General features: G+C 47.4%; 1 protein-coding gene across 1 annotated transcript in view; it reads right to left on the bottom strand.

The window, feature by feature from the left end:
- Window positions 1-16,392, bottom strand: part of SPTBN4 (spectrin beta, non-erythrocytic 4) — a 1,597,753-nt gene that overhangs the window by 1,363,690 nt on the left and 217,671 nt on the right. Inside the window, exon 3 of the mRNA XM_085625377.1 lies at window positions 1,861-2,012. Within this exon, the coding sequence (XP_085481503.1) occupies window positions 1,861-2,012 (152 nt within the window). The remainder of the gene's footprint in view (window positions 1-1,860; window positions 2,013-16,392) is intronic.

The raw sequence follows: 16,392 nt of genomic DNA, 5'->3' as shown, positions 1-16,392 counted from the left end.
GGGGTGAGCTGGGGGCAGGCTGACCTGCAGCAGCAGGAAGTAAAGGAAAACTGCTTTGGGAAGTTTCTTTGAGAGTTCTTCTCTGCAACCTGGCTAGTATTTACTCGAGAGTGAAGAAGTGGGACTTTCTAAATATAGAGAGAAAACGTGGGAAGAAATAGTGACTTTCTGAATATAGAGAGAAAACGTGGGAAGAAATAGTGAAGACATAGAGAAAGGGAATAAAGGTGAGACGTGAAGGAGGGAAAGAAACGGTAGGAGAGAAAAAGAGAGGGAAGAATAAGGGAGAAATGTAAGAGAGGGAACAAAACGGAGAGGCGAAACAGTCGCAAGGAGAGGAAAGAAATCCGTAAAAAGTGGGAAGGAGATAAGGGTGAGAGAGATAGCAGATAACGAACAAAAGGAAAGATGTAAAAGGGAGAGAGTGCAAACATACGTGATTTTGGTGAGACATGCTTGCGAGAACAGGAGGAAGAAGGGAGAACAGATATAGCTGTGAAAGAAAAAGGTAGGTGAAAAGATTGTGAACACAGTGAGATTAAGGGAAGGTGTGCAGAGAGACATGTAGGACGCAGATAGAAGTGAGAACACAGAGGATAAGGGGGAAATGAGGCAGAAAGGGGAGGAAAGGGAGGAAAGGGGAAGAAGGAGAAGAAAATGAAAGGGGCAAATGAGAGGGGCAAGAGGGAAGCAACAGCGGATAGATAATGGAATGTTAAGGAAGGGATGAGATTATAGAGGGATGGAGATAAGGGAGAGTAGCTGGATTGTAGCCATCAATATGCCATAGATGCTGTGGCCCCAGGATGCAGGGATGCGAGGGGCCCACTGCACCCCCATGGCTATCTTTAATTACTGACCCAGGTGGGCAGGGGGAGACATTTTGTTTGCTGCATTTGTGCACATGACCCTCTCACTAGGTTAGCGGTTGCCAAGGTTCTAGGTCTTGTAGAAAAATGTGTCTATTATGGTCTGTTTGACTGTGATTGTTGTAAATCAGAATATTGTAAAGAGAAATACCATCTGACCCAAGTACGGAGCCCTACATATCGCTTATAAAAATATTATCTCATTGGATATTCTTTATTATTAACTCCAAAGGGGCGATATTTTTGTATACAATATTTAGGACATGATATGTATGTCAGATGATATTTGGACAATGATTTTCTCTTAGGATGCCAGAGAGACAGCAACGATTCTCCCGGGATTGCAGTCAAACAGCAGATAATCCCAAAGGAAATGCTGCTCTGAAAATGATGGCAACCTCCAGCCAATTTGGCAAATCCCTTGTGATCTGCAAATGCTATTTTTAGCACTATAAATATAATTTAGTATCTTTTGCTAATCATAAAGAGACACGAATCTACTGGACAGAATAGTCCACTGGGAAGCCTGAGGGTGCCTACCGCTCTACATATTACTGTCAACGATACGCCGTGCCCTTAATGCCTGCTGAGGGTATCAACGACATAGCGCGTACAATAAACCAGGGTGGCCAACGTGGGTCCTGAAAGGGAGAACCAATGTCATCCTTTCAGGATTAACCGCTGACCAGGTTAATGAGTTTCATACGGGTTAGTTGTATGCAAATTTATTTTATCTGGATATCCTGAAAATCTTGCATGGATCCAGTTCCCAGGGATCTCTTTAGCACAGTCCTGACTTACAGCATAAGAAGCGTAGGCTGAAACCCATGTCGACACTCCCATGAAAATTTGTGTTGCTGTTCATAAGCATAAGATGTGATATGCCTCTCGCTTTGTTTGCATAGTATAATTTTGTACAATGCCGCTCCCTGCAGAGATGGAATAAAGGCCGCACAATTTGAGTCAACTGCGGTGAGCTGTGTGTCCTTACCAGCTGTTCTCCAGAAAGCACCTCCAGCAGCTTTGTCAACATGTATCCATCCCTCAGATCATTGTACAGGTCACTTATCCGACACGAGACTCGCGCCAGATGCGAGTTGACCCACTTGGTGAAGGTTTTCTTCTGCACAGCATCGCGTTCATCTGCAAGACGAGAAACAGCGATGATCCCTTAGTCTCTGGAGTGTAAGGTAAAGCCATTTCCATATTCCCTTTGCATGTGTCCTGTTCAATTGGAAACCCATCTAAGTCCCATTCCCTCACAAGGGGGACCACCTCCCTCAGGCCAAGGTGGACCAACACGGTTTCCAGTCCTGGTTTTGGCGTGAGAGTATTACAGTCTTCTCTGCTTTCATTGATATTATTACACTAACACGCCTAAAAACAATGTTTTGGAGGTGAAAGTTCAGGACTGGAGACAGTGTTCGCAATGACCTAGAGTGAGGTGGTCACCATGCACCACACTTCCGGGTTCCTTACCTCATTAAAAGTTGGGGAACAAGTGAGTTTCTGTCAGTGGAACCTCCTCAGTTAACCGGGAAACTCATTGCTGAGATCACATCCGCCAAATCAAAATGGCAACAGCAGATTGGTTAGAAAAAAAATAGGGTACCAAAGAAAATGCAGGCCTCATCTTAACATATTAGTAAAAGGCTTTATAAATAGATCCTGGCCTTTAAAGCTTTATGCACTAAGGCTATTCACTGCCAGTGCAATCCTTTTTTTTGTTTTTTCCATGTTTGCATTAAAGTTTCAGTCTTATTTTTAGTAATTAGCACATAGGCAACTTGTACTTTCTATTTTGAAATAGGATGTGGATAAAAGATTTTATTTTCACATATTCCCAAAATATACAATTGTATTATTTTCGCAATTTAAAAAAAAAAAGGCTGTGTACGTTTTTTCTGCAAACGGCGACACCAACAGCCTTGTATTTCTGAATTAATGGCCTCCTGATGTTTTCAAGATAGATGAAGATAAGCTAAATGTGATTTGGTGGTTATTCCCCATCCTGAGGTGTTCATATCGGAACGGGATGCAAACTGCACATTAGTAATTAGCACACTCTGTTCATACTCAGGTTAGTGGGTGCACAATTTGCAACCGTTTTTTGTGGGTCCATCATAATCGGGCTGCCCCAAGTATAAAAGGGAGCAAAATAAACCATATAAACATAGGAAGCAAAAAAATGTTTAAAAAAAAAGACAAAATATTTAATTGAGGAAGGCTGTTGCTTGCTTGTTTTTTGCAAAATGTCTCTGAAGATAGTTAACATAAATAACAGATTCCCATGAAATGAAATAAAATAAAATGAGGAAAGCAAAAACGGTAACATTTGCATCAAACCAGTGTTTAATTTGTGCCAGTGTTTGCCCATGCTCAGCTCTGACACTTATTCCGTAACACCAGTACATATTTATGGCAGCCTACCACATGGTAGCGCTTTCAGTCTATTTTTAAACAAGCACATGAGCAAAGTGTTTAATCATTCAATATTTAATGTAAAAAAAAAATAATACTATGTTTCTCAGGCCATTCTTACAGCTTTGGATCAACTAATATAGTCCAAATTGTCACAGTTGTAGGACTATAGTGTAGGTGTTGAAGGTACTGGTATTTAGCAGCGCTGGCAGGGACTGTAGTTGGGGCAAACTGCAGTTGCCTCCTGAGAAATATCTTGGGCCCTGGCACTTATAATGTTTAAAATTTAGCACTGCATCAAACTCTTTATGCTAATCCACTCAGCAGAATGATACAACTTCATAAAGAAGTAGCGATATAGTATCATCACAAAGAGAACCCAGTAGATAAAGTCAAGGGTGATCACCAGGAATGTTTAAGGCAAACCAAGAATGCGCAAGAACCAACTTTAGAGCCTTGGAATGCTGCACTTGAGGTAGCAGGATCGACAGGCCTAAGTAATCAATAACCTACCGCCGCTCCGGCTAAGAGGAAAGAGGCAAACTAAACAATATTATTTTAGGAAGGACTGCATGATTGTCCACCCACTCTGGAGTTATTTATATTTTGGAGCATGACACGGAAGATAATATTTACAGGTTCTGAGCCTCCCAATTGAGCTTGCTGGTGCACTCTCAACTGTCTCTGCACTCTCTTTAACTAAATAGAAAGCTATGAAAATTAGAATTAAAGTAGCTGTCTGCTTTTTTCAAGATGGCGGGTAGACTCACCCAAGGGCAGAGCATTAGAAGCTACTGCTAAAAGGGTGAATAATACCCGCCTTGGCCAAAACCAACACGCTATGGTGGGAACACAATACGCCTTATGCTGTTGCTTAAAGGATACATTTTGCTACGTGGATGTTCGTGGGCCCATGTCAACCCTCATACTCTAATATACCCCATGCCGTATACGCTATTGTTAGGAGAGGCTTGTGATTCTCAATCAGGCCAGTAACCTTGTTACCAGCACTACTGGGAATTATGAGATCTATGGTGTTACAGCGGAGCTCTCATATTTTCTCCAAAATCACTGGGGAAGAATGACAAATTACCGGGGCAAACTGACCTGGAATAGCAAATTCCCATGGTAATTTTCCATTACTCAGGGATTCTCAGGGTTCAATCAGGAATCCTGTTAATTCCTCATCGCCAGAGTAAATGGGACTCCTGGCATTGTTAAGTCCACCGGTGTGGGGTGTGCCTAAGCGCAGCTGGAGTAGGATACCCATTGCTGTGCTCCTGGTGCCATGCCGCCATTCAGTGCAATACTGTGTTCCCCCGCTGCCCCAATGTACCTCCAGCATGCACTGGCTCTCGCTAGCAGGCTGAAGGTGACCAGTGCGGTGGTTTTCTTTTTTTTTTTAATAAATCTTTATTGGTTTTAAACCTCCGTATGTGGCAATGCTAAAACATTTTAAAAGGTTGCATTTCCCTACTCGGGAGATGTCCCTCCGTGCGCACTGCCAATTATGTGAACATTCAAAAGTTTGTAAAGATAATCAATAAAGTTTGGATAATTCAAATAAAAAAATTATTGTTCATTATATGGTATCATATCCTCATTGTATTCATGAGATAATGATGTTCTTTTGAAATAGATCAGTTTAAAGGGTTATTCTTGATCTCTAAATAAATCATCCGAACGAAAACCCCAATGCATTTCGGGCACTAGCCCTGCCCTTCGTCAGGGAGTAAATTCCTAAAGAAAGTAGAGATGGACGAAAGTCAGGCGACCTGTATGTTTGTGGAATGAATATGTGATACGGAAATGATGAAGAAAATAGGTGCGCAAACATTGTGACTTGTGCTCTGATTATCCCAGTGAAAGCCAAAATGCAACATGAAAGTGAAATAACCATGCTCTAAAGACGGGATCTCATGAATGTATATATTATGGAATCTAAGAATACTGCGTGAGATGAACGGTGAAAAAAAGTGCGTGTATAGAGAGAGTCTCTTGTTGCTAGATAAGAAATTTTGTTCATATATAATCACGTTGGTGTTAGTGTGACGGTGCTAAAAGCAAAGGTGCAGAGTGGAACGCAATAACGTTAGGAACGGGTGCATTAAATAAATGAAATACGCTGTGCCTGTAGGCAATGGTGAACACGCGTAAATGGGTATTCACAAGTGTGCACGTGATGGATTAAATGACTTATCAGTATACCAGAAGAATGAATGAATAACGCAATGGCGTTTGAAACAGCGGGTGCCGTGAACACATGCCGAATCAATGTGAATCATGTTACCTTAGTACGAAGGTGAAACCGACAGCATTCCTCCCGCGGCTGTTGTGTCCAGAGTGTGTGTGCTCTCGTCAAATAAGGCCCGCGAAATGTTAGAAAGTGAGAAAGTACTAACAACGGCAACCAGTGTTTGTCAGGTGAATCTGTGGCGGACATATTGGAAGAGCGAATCGTGTAATAGGGAAAGGTGTATCGATCAAAGTAAAAAATGACATAAATGTAATATGGTTCAAAAAATGAATATGGTTTAACAATGTGGTTTGGTAGTATTAATCAAAAGTGTGAACTAGAAAAAATAGGGTTATGTTGATATTGAAAGAAAAGGTAGAGAAACGGGAAGTAAAGTTGAGAGAGAACAAAAATAATAAAGGATGAGTTGGAATCCGGATAATCTGAGAAATCAAAAATGATTACAAAATGGAGACAGTGTGATTGAGATGTTGCAAAGAAATCCGGATGAATCAGAGAGATCAAAAGTAATATCGAGGTTGCAAAATGGAAATAGTGTGATTAGGAGGGTGCAAATTAAAACCTTGAGAGACAGATAAAAAAATGAATGAAAATTAAACGATGAAAGCAAAAGTAGAAGTGGAAAAAATGAAGAATTGAACATTGAAAGATACACAAGTGAAGAAAGTAGAATAAGATTGAAGGAGTAAAAAGATTAGAGGAATGATTAGAAGAATACTGGAAGTAGTGCAAAGGACAATTCAATTATTCATAAAAGCAACTGTATTCAATGCGATCATTTAGGCCATGCGGCACCAACAAGTTCATTTTTTTGATCCAGAATGTTTCTCTTTGTAGTAGATGTTTCTTGTCTCTTCCTTCTTCAATGTCCACGATTTCACATACTAAAAAGCGCAATTGGCTGATATTATGGTTGTGATCAATGAAATGTGTAGCCACAACAGATTTTAAATTCTTGTTGCGTATGTTGCTTTTGTGTTCGTTGAGTCTCGTTTTAATTTTCCCCTCTGTTTTACCGATGTATACCAATCCACATGGGCATTTCAATAAATATACCAGGTTTTTGGAAGCACATGTGGCTGTAGTAAAAAGTTTGATGTTATAGGCCTGTGTTGGATGACGTGTGGTATTTCCTCTGATGATGTTGTTGCAGTTGCCACAGTTGTGACAGGGTATGGTTCCTTTATACTCTGAATTTGATTCCGCCATGACACGTGGTCTGAGAAGTTCAATTAAATTCTTGCTTCTCTTGTACGCAAAAAGTGGTTTCTCTGAGAAAGAGTTTTTGAAGTCCGGTTCTACTTGGAGCATAGGCCAATGCTTCAATATGATTTTTTTGAGACTTGTGCTTTCAGTTGAAAACTTTGTCACGAATGTCAATCTGGAAGTGGTTTTCGTGAGATTTTTGGAAGTTAATAGTTGTGATCTAGAAATTGAAGAAACACGTTTTATTGCTTCAGATGTTATCTTTTTGGGATAACCCCGGTTGTGAAAGCGATTTTGCATCTCCAGTGTGTTGGTAAGAAGTGAATCTGAATTCGATATAATTCTCTTGATCCTCAGTAGCTGAGAATAGGGTAAATGTGATTTTAATGCTGGCTGATGAAAGCTGCTGAAGTGTAACAAATTGTTTCTGTCGGTGTTTTTCCTGTATAAAGTGGTTTCAGTTTTTTGGTTCTTAATATATACCAACACATCCAAGTAGTTTATTTGGGAGTTGTCAATATTGTAAGTGAATTTTAAGCGATCATCCACTGAATTTAATTAGTCAATAGCAGTGATCAACGTGGTCTTGGGGCCATGCCAGATTAAAAAAATGTCATTGATGTATTGAAAAATTGATACTAGATGTGTACTCAAGATTGTGACATTGAGAATGTGATGTAGTTCAAATTTATGCATGAAAAGATTTGCATAGCTGGGAGCTGCGCAATTCCCCATGGATGTACCAGTGAGTTGTGAGTAGAATTGATTGTTGTGAGAAAAATAGCTATGGTACAATATGAATTGAAGGAGTTCCATTAAAAAGATTTTGAAGTCTTGATTGAGATCAGTCTGTAGTAGAAAATGTTCAATGGCTTCTATGCCCAGGTTGTGGGGTATTGAAGTACACAGTGCCGTCACATCGATGGTGCAAAAAAGCATGTGTTCGTTCCATTGTGTTGAAATGTTGTTGATTTCATTTAAAAATTGAGTTGTGTCTTTTATATAAGTTGACAATAATTGTACCAAAGGTTGTAGGTGTTTGTCTAAATATTTACCTACTGGTTCGTGGATTGATCCTCTTGTGGATACTTTTGGTCTCATCGGTGGATCAAGAAGATTTTTGTGAATCTTGGGAAGCATCCGTAGTGTTGGACATGCAGAGAATTCCTGGATTAAGTATTTCCGGTGTGTTTCTCCAATGGTGCCGTCACTGACCGCTTTGTTAAGGATGGTTTTGAGTGTTTGTTGGAAGTGTTCAATGGGATTAAATCCTATCTTAGAATAGATGGTTGAATCAAGTACATGTTTGTCGATTTTTTGGTTGTAGTGAGAGGTATCCATTATAACCAACGCTCCTCCTTTGTCTGCATTAATGCACAAGATCTGTGTGTTGTTAGCCAGATGTTTTGAAGTGCTCTTATCTTTCATGGTGAGATTTGAGTGTCTGATTTTGTTGTGTTTAAACATCTTTTGTAAATCATTTTTAACTAGCGTTTCAAAAGTGTCTATTACTTTATGGCTGATGGGTGCCATGTAGGTGCTTTTTTTTTTTTTTTTTGAAACCGTTTATTACAAGACTCAAAAATATACAAATATGGGCCTACAACCTTCCGGCCGGCCGCTAGCAATGAAAGGAGCATACGATATACATTTATAAAACACATGGTGCTGCGGCCGAGCATGCACAGGAGGTAACATCGTTGCGAGCCACACTGTCCAGACCCCACTATACGGTTCCATTTTAAACTTAAAGAACAACAAATACAAGCAAACCCACAAGGCAATCCTCAATCGGAAATAGCAACACGTGCTCCCCTAGAGGGGGGATCCTAGCCATCCATAGGAATCTCAAGAGGGGGGAGAGATCAGAACTAGGGCTGGGTACACCTAATGCCCAGGTACCGGGGGGATGAGTTGGCTAAGGGGACGGGGCCGGCGACGGATCGGGCAATAACGGTGGAGCACAGATTCCCCCGCGGTAGGCGTTCCAGGGGCCCCATACTTTCACCCATGTCGCAGGCTTACCTCTCGCCACATACACCACCTTTTCCCGAAACATGCACCAATCCATATGTTCCTTCCAGGCCGAGACAGTCGGGGGCCTCTGGGATCCCCACAGTTGGGCAATATCACGCTTGGCAACCATATACCCCAGAGTCACCCACCACGTCTGCGGCACTGAGTAATCGGTAGGCTCCCACACATTCAACAGGCATCTCCTCGCTTCGGGCAACAGCGCCACATGCGTGACCACTCGCAGCACCTCATGCACACCACGCCAGAACCCCTCCACCTCCGGGCACTCCCACAAGATATGCAGAAAAGTCCCCAGCACACCACACCCACGCTTACACAAACCGTCCTCAGCATAGCCCATACGCAGGAGCTTTGGCCCCGTCATGTAGACCCTGTGGAGTATCTTGAGCTGGACGAAACGAAGGCGAGCCGGTATGGCCACCTCTTTCGGGGAGGCCACCGCGGAGATCCAGTCCTCGTCGTCCAGCTCCAGCCCATCGGCTACCCAAGCCTCACGAAGGGCAGTCAACAAGTCTGAGCGGTCGTTGATCAGTTTTTTGTAGATCAGTGAGATCGTGCTGTCAGGGACGTGTCCATCCAGCACTCTATCCTCCAGGGGGGAACACTCCGGGATGGAGGCAACGTCCGGAAAGACGGAGCCCAGCGCATGCCGGACCTGCAAATACCGAAAGTACTCACTGCCCTGCAACTGAAATTCCGTCTGCAGCATCTCGAACGTTTTAAATCCTCCCCTCGTCCAGAGATCCCCCACTTTGCTAATGCCTATTAAGTCCCACTTCTCAAAGCCCTTCGAGGTCCACAAGGAGCCCAACCGCTCAGACGCGTATAGTGGTGACGCCCGGGTCAAACGGTCCTTCCACCCCATAGCTGCATTGGCCGCGTGCCACACTCGCACCATGACACGCGTGGGGCCCGTTAGGCGAGCGTCGGGCGCGCTAGAGTAGAGCGCTCGATTATGGTCACCACCTGGAAGTAGCATCCTATCCATTTCAAACGCCGGGTTTAAGGCGGGCCCATATAGGCCCTGATTAATCGCAGCTAGCTGGGAGGCCCAATAATACCGTTTAATATCCGGGAGGGCAATCCCCCCGTCATACCATGGGAGCGTCAGCTTAGCCAGGGCAATACGTGGCCTCCCGTCCCAGAACAGGCGGCGCTGCAAACTCTCCACTTCGCGGAAGTAGCGCGCTGGGACGAGGTCCATAGTGTTCTGCAACGCGTACAGGAAACGCGGCAGCGACATCATTTTAAACAATGCCGCCCGGCCGAGCGGCGAAAGCGGCAAACGCCGCCAGCGCGCGACATCCTCTTTCAGACGCTGGAGGGGGGGAAGCAAGTTCCGATCATACCGAGCCTCCGGGTCCAGAGTAATGAAGACACCCAGGTACCTAAATCCCTGCGGGGCGACCTGGATCGGACAGCCCCGCGGGAGGATAGGAGCCTCCCCGGAGAGAACATACACACACGATTTAGCCCAGTTGATGACCAGACCGGAGTTACGACCGAATGAATGCAAAACATCAACCAGTACTATGAGTGATTTACGTGGGGAAGCTAGGTACAAGAGGATGTCATCAGAGTATAGGGATACGCGGTCCTCATACCCTCATACTCAGGGGTCCAGCGGAGACCACGGATGGAAGGCTCCCACCGCAGCCACTCCGCCAGGGGCTCCAAGGCAAGTGCAAAGAGGAGCGGCGATAAGGGGCAGCCCTGCCGTGTGCCCCGGCCCAGCTCGAACGGAGCTGACACTCTTCCGTTCACCACCACCTGCGCCAATGGGCCCGAATACAGCAATTTGACCCAACTGATGAACCCTGGGCCGAATCCAAACTTCGCAAGCATCGCCCAGATATATGGCCACTCAAGCGTGTCAAACGCCATGGTGGCGTCTAAGGACGCCAAAATGGCCGGCTCCCGTATGAACGGGGCACGTGCGAGCACACCGTGCAAACGCCGCAGATTAAGGGCTGTGTTGCGATGGGGAATAAAGCCAGATTGGTCCTGATGAACCAAATCGCCCACCACACCGACCAGCCGATTGGCCAGTACCTTGGCGAGAATCTTGGGCTCCGCATTCAGTAGCGAAATGGGCCGATAGGATGTAACCCGGTCCCGAGGTCTCCCCTCCTTGTGGATGACCAGGATTGTAGCCAGACGCTGGTCCAGCGGGAGGGAGCCCACCGAGTGTGCCGCCAGGAACATAGCCCGGAGGTGGGGTGCCAGCGTATCCGGTCGCAACTTGTACAACTCGATAGGGAGACCATTCGGACCCATGGCCTTGCCGGAAGCGACCGAGCGTATGGCGAGGGCGATCTCGTCGGAGGTGGGAGCGGCGTCCAACGACACCCTGTCATCCCCGGAAAGGGACGGCAGCGCGATATCACTGAGCCGGGCACGGGAATCCTCTTCCGAGCAGGGAGACACCGGGGAATACACCCCACGGAAATAATCCGCGAAGCAGGAGACAATTTCTTCTGGCTCAGTTACACACACACCATCCGTTTTCTCAATCAGCGGGACCACACGATTCGCTCTCTCTTTTTTGTCCAACCACGCTATAAGTTTACCAGCCTTATCACCCACATCATACAGTCGCCCCTGTTGCTCTCTACTGAGGCCCCTGGCCGCCTCCGTGACGAGGGCCCTATAGGCCGCTTGGTTGAGTTGGAGGACATGTAATGCGGCATCCGTCACCCCACCTTCTAAATTACCCTCCAACTCGGCTATTTCAGCCTCGATCCGGGTCACCTCCTCCCGCTCGCGCCTCCGGGCGTGGGAAATAAGGGATAGGGCCTCCCCTCGGAGTACTGTCTTGAAGGCCTCCCATAGCGGTACAGCCGAAGGCACGGACCCCACATTCTCATCAAAATATCGCTGAAGGGATTTAATCAATTCAGCGCGAATGGTGGGGTCGCGCAGGTACCAAGGATTGATTGGGACCACCCTACCCTCACCCCTCGGAAAGACATCAAAGTGCAGTAGGAGCGGGGAGTGGTCCGAAATACCCCGTGGCAAATGGCGCACCTCTCCCACCCTCCCAACATAGGCCGCCGGGACAAGGACATAGTCTAGTCGTGAGAGACTACCATGGGCTACCGAGTGGAAAGTGTACTGTAGCTGCGTGGGGTGTTTTAAACGCCAGCAGTCCACTAATCCAAATGTATCCAAGAGGCCGGGTAGCCACGCCTGTGCCCGGGGGAGGTCCCTAGGGGGGTGACGATCCACAGACCCAGATACCACCGCATTAAAATCCCCCCCCACAACTAAAAGCCCCCCCGGAAGGCCAAGGAGAAGGCGCCCAAGGTCCGCAAAGGTGGTCGACTGCAGCCCCGGTGGGATGTATACTGACACAAAGACAACCACTTTGCCCTCCAGTCTTCCCACCAAGACCGTGTAACGTCCCCTGTCATCGTGGAGCACCTCGTCAATCTCCAACGGGAGCGAGTTCTTCACCATGATGCCCACACCCCTTGAGCCGGACGTGAAGCCCGAGTGAGCCACTAGGCGATAGCCACGCCGATTCATGGCGCAGAAGGAGTTGCCAATGAGGTGTGTCTCCTGCAGAAAGACTACATCGGGCGAGATTCGCTTCAAAAACTGCAGGACCACACCCCGTTTGATCCTGTCCCCCAGTCCATTCACATTCCAAGACAACAAAGTTAGTTCCCTACCCCCCATCATATACAGAAGCCATCATTCGTCCCCCGGAGAGCACTTTAGAACTAACACAAAAATACGTTTGCCTTGTGATAAAAACGAACAACACCCCATCCCTACCCACCCACCCCAACAGAACTCCCCCCTCCCTGCACCCCTGCATGAGCCCAAACAGCCCCCCCAACGTGCAGTGTGCCTGTCGCCCCATATATAGTTAGACTAACTAAACCCCCTAGAGGAGGAGGGAGAACCCCCAATAGACCCAACACAACCTCCATAGGAGGGGAACTTACAAAAACTGACGCAGAATCAAAAGTGGCAACATTTTCGTCCAGAGTGAGGCCCAATATTAGACCCTCAGTCCCGATCCAGCGTGCCGTCTCCCCCCGCCGCCCCCCCCCCCGCCCCCCCGATCACGATCCCCGGGCAGAGTATCCAGCCAGTCCCCGGCCGCTTCGGGACGATCAAAGAAGTGAGTGCGACCATCCACCTCCACACGCAGCTTGGCCGGGAAAAGCATGGCGTATTTGAGGTTTAGGTCCTGAAGACGGCGTTTGACGCCTAGGAAGCTCAGTCTCTGCTTCTGGACCGCTGGGGTGAAATCAGGATAAAAATTAACCTCCATATTGTCAAGCTTGACCGGTCCATGCAGTCTGGAGGTTTGCAGGATAGCGTCTCTATCCCGAAAATTGAAAATCCGGGCGATGAGAGGTCTCGGAGGGGCTCCGACCTTCGGCCTTCCCCCGGGAACCCTGTGGGCCCTCTCCACAGCGAAGAATTTGCTCAGCCCCCGTGGCTGGAGATGGGTAGCAATAAGGTCCTCCACAAAGAGATCCGCCGCCGCCTCCTCGCGTCCCTCGGGCACCCCAATAATGCGGACGTTGTTCCTCCGTGCCCGACTCTCGGAGTCCTCCAGGCGTCGATCCATAAGCGCACTCGCCTGACTAAGCCGGCGCACCTCTGTTTGCAAGGCCGCCACATCTGTCGTTAGGCCCGATGCGGTGTGGGCCAAAGAATCTACTCGGTCGTTGGTTTTGGAAAGATCGGCCCCTCACCAGGCCAACATCCACAAGGACCGATCAATCTTCTGCGCCAGTGTATCAAACCGCTGGCCCACCGAGGCCTTCATCTCGGCAATGGCGCCCATGACATCTCGCAGAGTCAGATCTGCGGGCAGGTCTGGGGCATCAGGAGGGCTCTCAGGGGACTTGCGCGGTCCATCGGGAGATCCCTTCTGGAGGGTATAGCGGTCCATACTGTTGGCCTGATGGACGGCGCCACGCCGGGTCGATTTGGTCTTTGCCCGGTCTCCATCTTGTTTCGTGGCCATGGCCACCAGTCTCCCAGTCGCACCAGCCACGTCGTGTAGGTCAGGAAAGCAGGGCCACGAGCTCCGGGGGGGCCCCTCAGAGCAGCGGGGTGGATCACAGTCTGCAGGCAGGCAGGGTCTCCCAGCAAGGCCACACCACACCAACACCAAGGGCTCCGCGACCCAACCTCGCAGAGACGACAAGGTGGTGCGAAAGCGAAAGCGAAAGTGCGGGGTACGCGAGTCGCCAGGCCCTGCCTGCCGCTGTTGTTCACTTTGTCACTGGATCACCCCACAGCGCAAATCCGGGGTCCGGCGAGGGGAATGCCGCAAACCTCAATCGGCGCTCACTCCGGTGTCCGAGGTCCGATTCGGAAGCGGGAAACGGGTGCCACCTCAGCTCGGGTTCACCAACATAGTCCCCTCATCCAGGGCAGGATAATTTCAGGATAATCGTAGGAGGTTGCGGAGGTCCTCGGGAGCCTCGCACCTACGCGGCCATCTTGGTTGCGCGCTAGGCTCCTCCTCTCCATGTAGGTGCTTTTGACTTTTAATCCCAACAGAGTTTTTTCTTTTGTTTCAAAAGGTTCGGTCATAACTTTATCGAAGAAGTGTCTCAATCTCAGTGTGCACATGAATTTGTATACACTCACTTCAGCCTCCAAGATATTTGAGGTATATGTGGGCACGAAAGAAGATCCTTTTTGTAACAATTTAATCTCGTGGTTGTTCAAAGAAGATGAAGATATGTTGATTACGAGGTTTTCAGTGTCATTTATTTCTGACTCCGGGTAACACGTTTCTCCAATGTGGACTCAGAGATGGTTCCTCCTTTTGCCCCTCCTGGTTCTTCGTTGCCCAGGCTAAAACATTTGACACACATCAATTACAATACAGGAGAAGAGTTGACATTTATACAAATCAGCGGCTCTCAAGTCATCCATCATAGATGAAGGCAGCCCAATGTGGATTACTCCCCACCAACAATTTCAAACGGATTGGCAGAACCATTTCTCCCACACTCTTCCATGTTGGTGGAGGCAGCCTCTTGATTCATACACCACAAGCTCCTGTTGCTCACTCAGTCCACTCCACGTCGCCAGCCGGTCATGGTGAGAGGAATGCGTGACATCCACCTGGTGGCGATATCAGGCTTGGCAACCAGGAGAGCCGTACCCAGGAAGGATCGCTCAGCTCTCGTGCCTCTAGAGCCCTCAATCACACCCAACAATAACATCAAAGGGGAAAGGGGGACTTCCCATCCTAGGACGTCTGACAAATCCCAGGTCACCCTTTCCCAATAGGCAGCAATCACTGAGCAGGACCATACCATGTGGTAGAAATCTGTCTGATCCATACCAAAGAGGGAGCAGGAGGAGCTAGAGTGGAGGCCCGCTCATGCATTTGGTTCAGAGAGAGGTAAGCGTAGAAAAGGTATTATGTTTGAACTAACAGTAAACGGGAGGAAATAATGAGCTCCCTGGGGGACATGTTATGTTATGTTATATGGGTTTATAAGGCGCACTGTTACCCAAGGGTATCCTGGCGCTGAGCACTGTATACCTGGAACCCTCCATCCCTTGAGCCCCGCCTGAGACTAAGCTGAAAACAACCATGTCTTCAGACCTTTCCTAAATAAAAGGAAATCCGTGGCAGATCTTAGATAAAACGGAAGTTTGATCCAGGCGTTGGTGGCTCTCAGAACAAAGCTCTTTCTGCCCCAATTGGCCTAGGGCATCACGCCAATTCTCATCTTCAATAGAACCCAAGCAGCCCTCCCATCGGAGTCTAAGATGCTGCAGCGTGCCAGGGTAATTGATTATCAAGGCGCAAAAGATTTGGGGAATTCCGCTAGCCTAGTTTACCCATTAGGAGCCTGGCCTAAAGAGGACTGAATTTGGACAAGGAATCAGAACATTGGGGCATGTCGGAGTTGAAGATATTTGTAAAATTGGGTGTTTGCCAAGGTGTAGGTAGTTTGAAGCTCCTGAAAGGAATGTATGTGCGCCCCAGACCACACATCCCCCAGGTGGGATATGCCAATGAAATCCGAAGTATTAAAGCCCTGAAGTTTCACCGCTGGTCGCAACCATGTGCTGTGCCAGAAAGGAGTCTGTTGCATAAGTTTGCCATACCGTTACTTGACATGGCGGAAGGGAGTGGAGAGCAATATAGCAGGGCCTGCAAGCACAGGAGGCCCAGCAGGAATAATTCTAATCGGTAGGCAGGGTCGGACCATCCCCCATTAAACCAGTCATGAATAGCAAGAAGGTGGGAGTGTCAAATATTAAAGGTACAAACGAGTCATCCATAGATCGCCGTCGTAAGAACCCGGTTGACAATGCACGAAAGTGAGTCGGGGTCGAGACCCATGCAAAGAAACGTTGCAGCCACCCCATCAAGAAGTCGAAACCACGCCTGTTATAAGCGGATTGGTAAATTTTGAAAGAGGTACAGAAACCTTGGAAGAATCATCATTTTGTATAGGGCAATGCGCCCCATAATATTCAAGGAAAATGATTGTCATCTAATCAGGTCAGACTTGGCCCTCCGAATCAAAGGCTGGAGTTTAAGAGCCAAGGAGAGTACGACTGTGAAGTGACCCAGATACCTAAATATTTGAAACTGAGTGA

Source organism: Triturus cristatus, chromosome 9 (genome assembly GCF_964204655.1).
Source record: "Triturus cristatus chromosome 9, aTriCri1.1, whole genome shotgun sequence".
Classification (NCBI taxonomy): domain Eukaryota; kingdom Metazoa; phylum Chordata; class Amphibia; order Caudata; family Salamandridae; genus Triturus; species Triturus cristatus.
The sequence above is the reverse complement of the archived record's forward strand: the minus strand, read 5'-3'. Positions and strand labels throughout refer to the sequence as shown.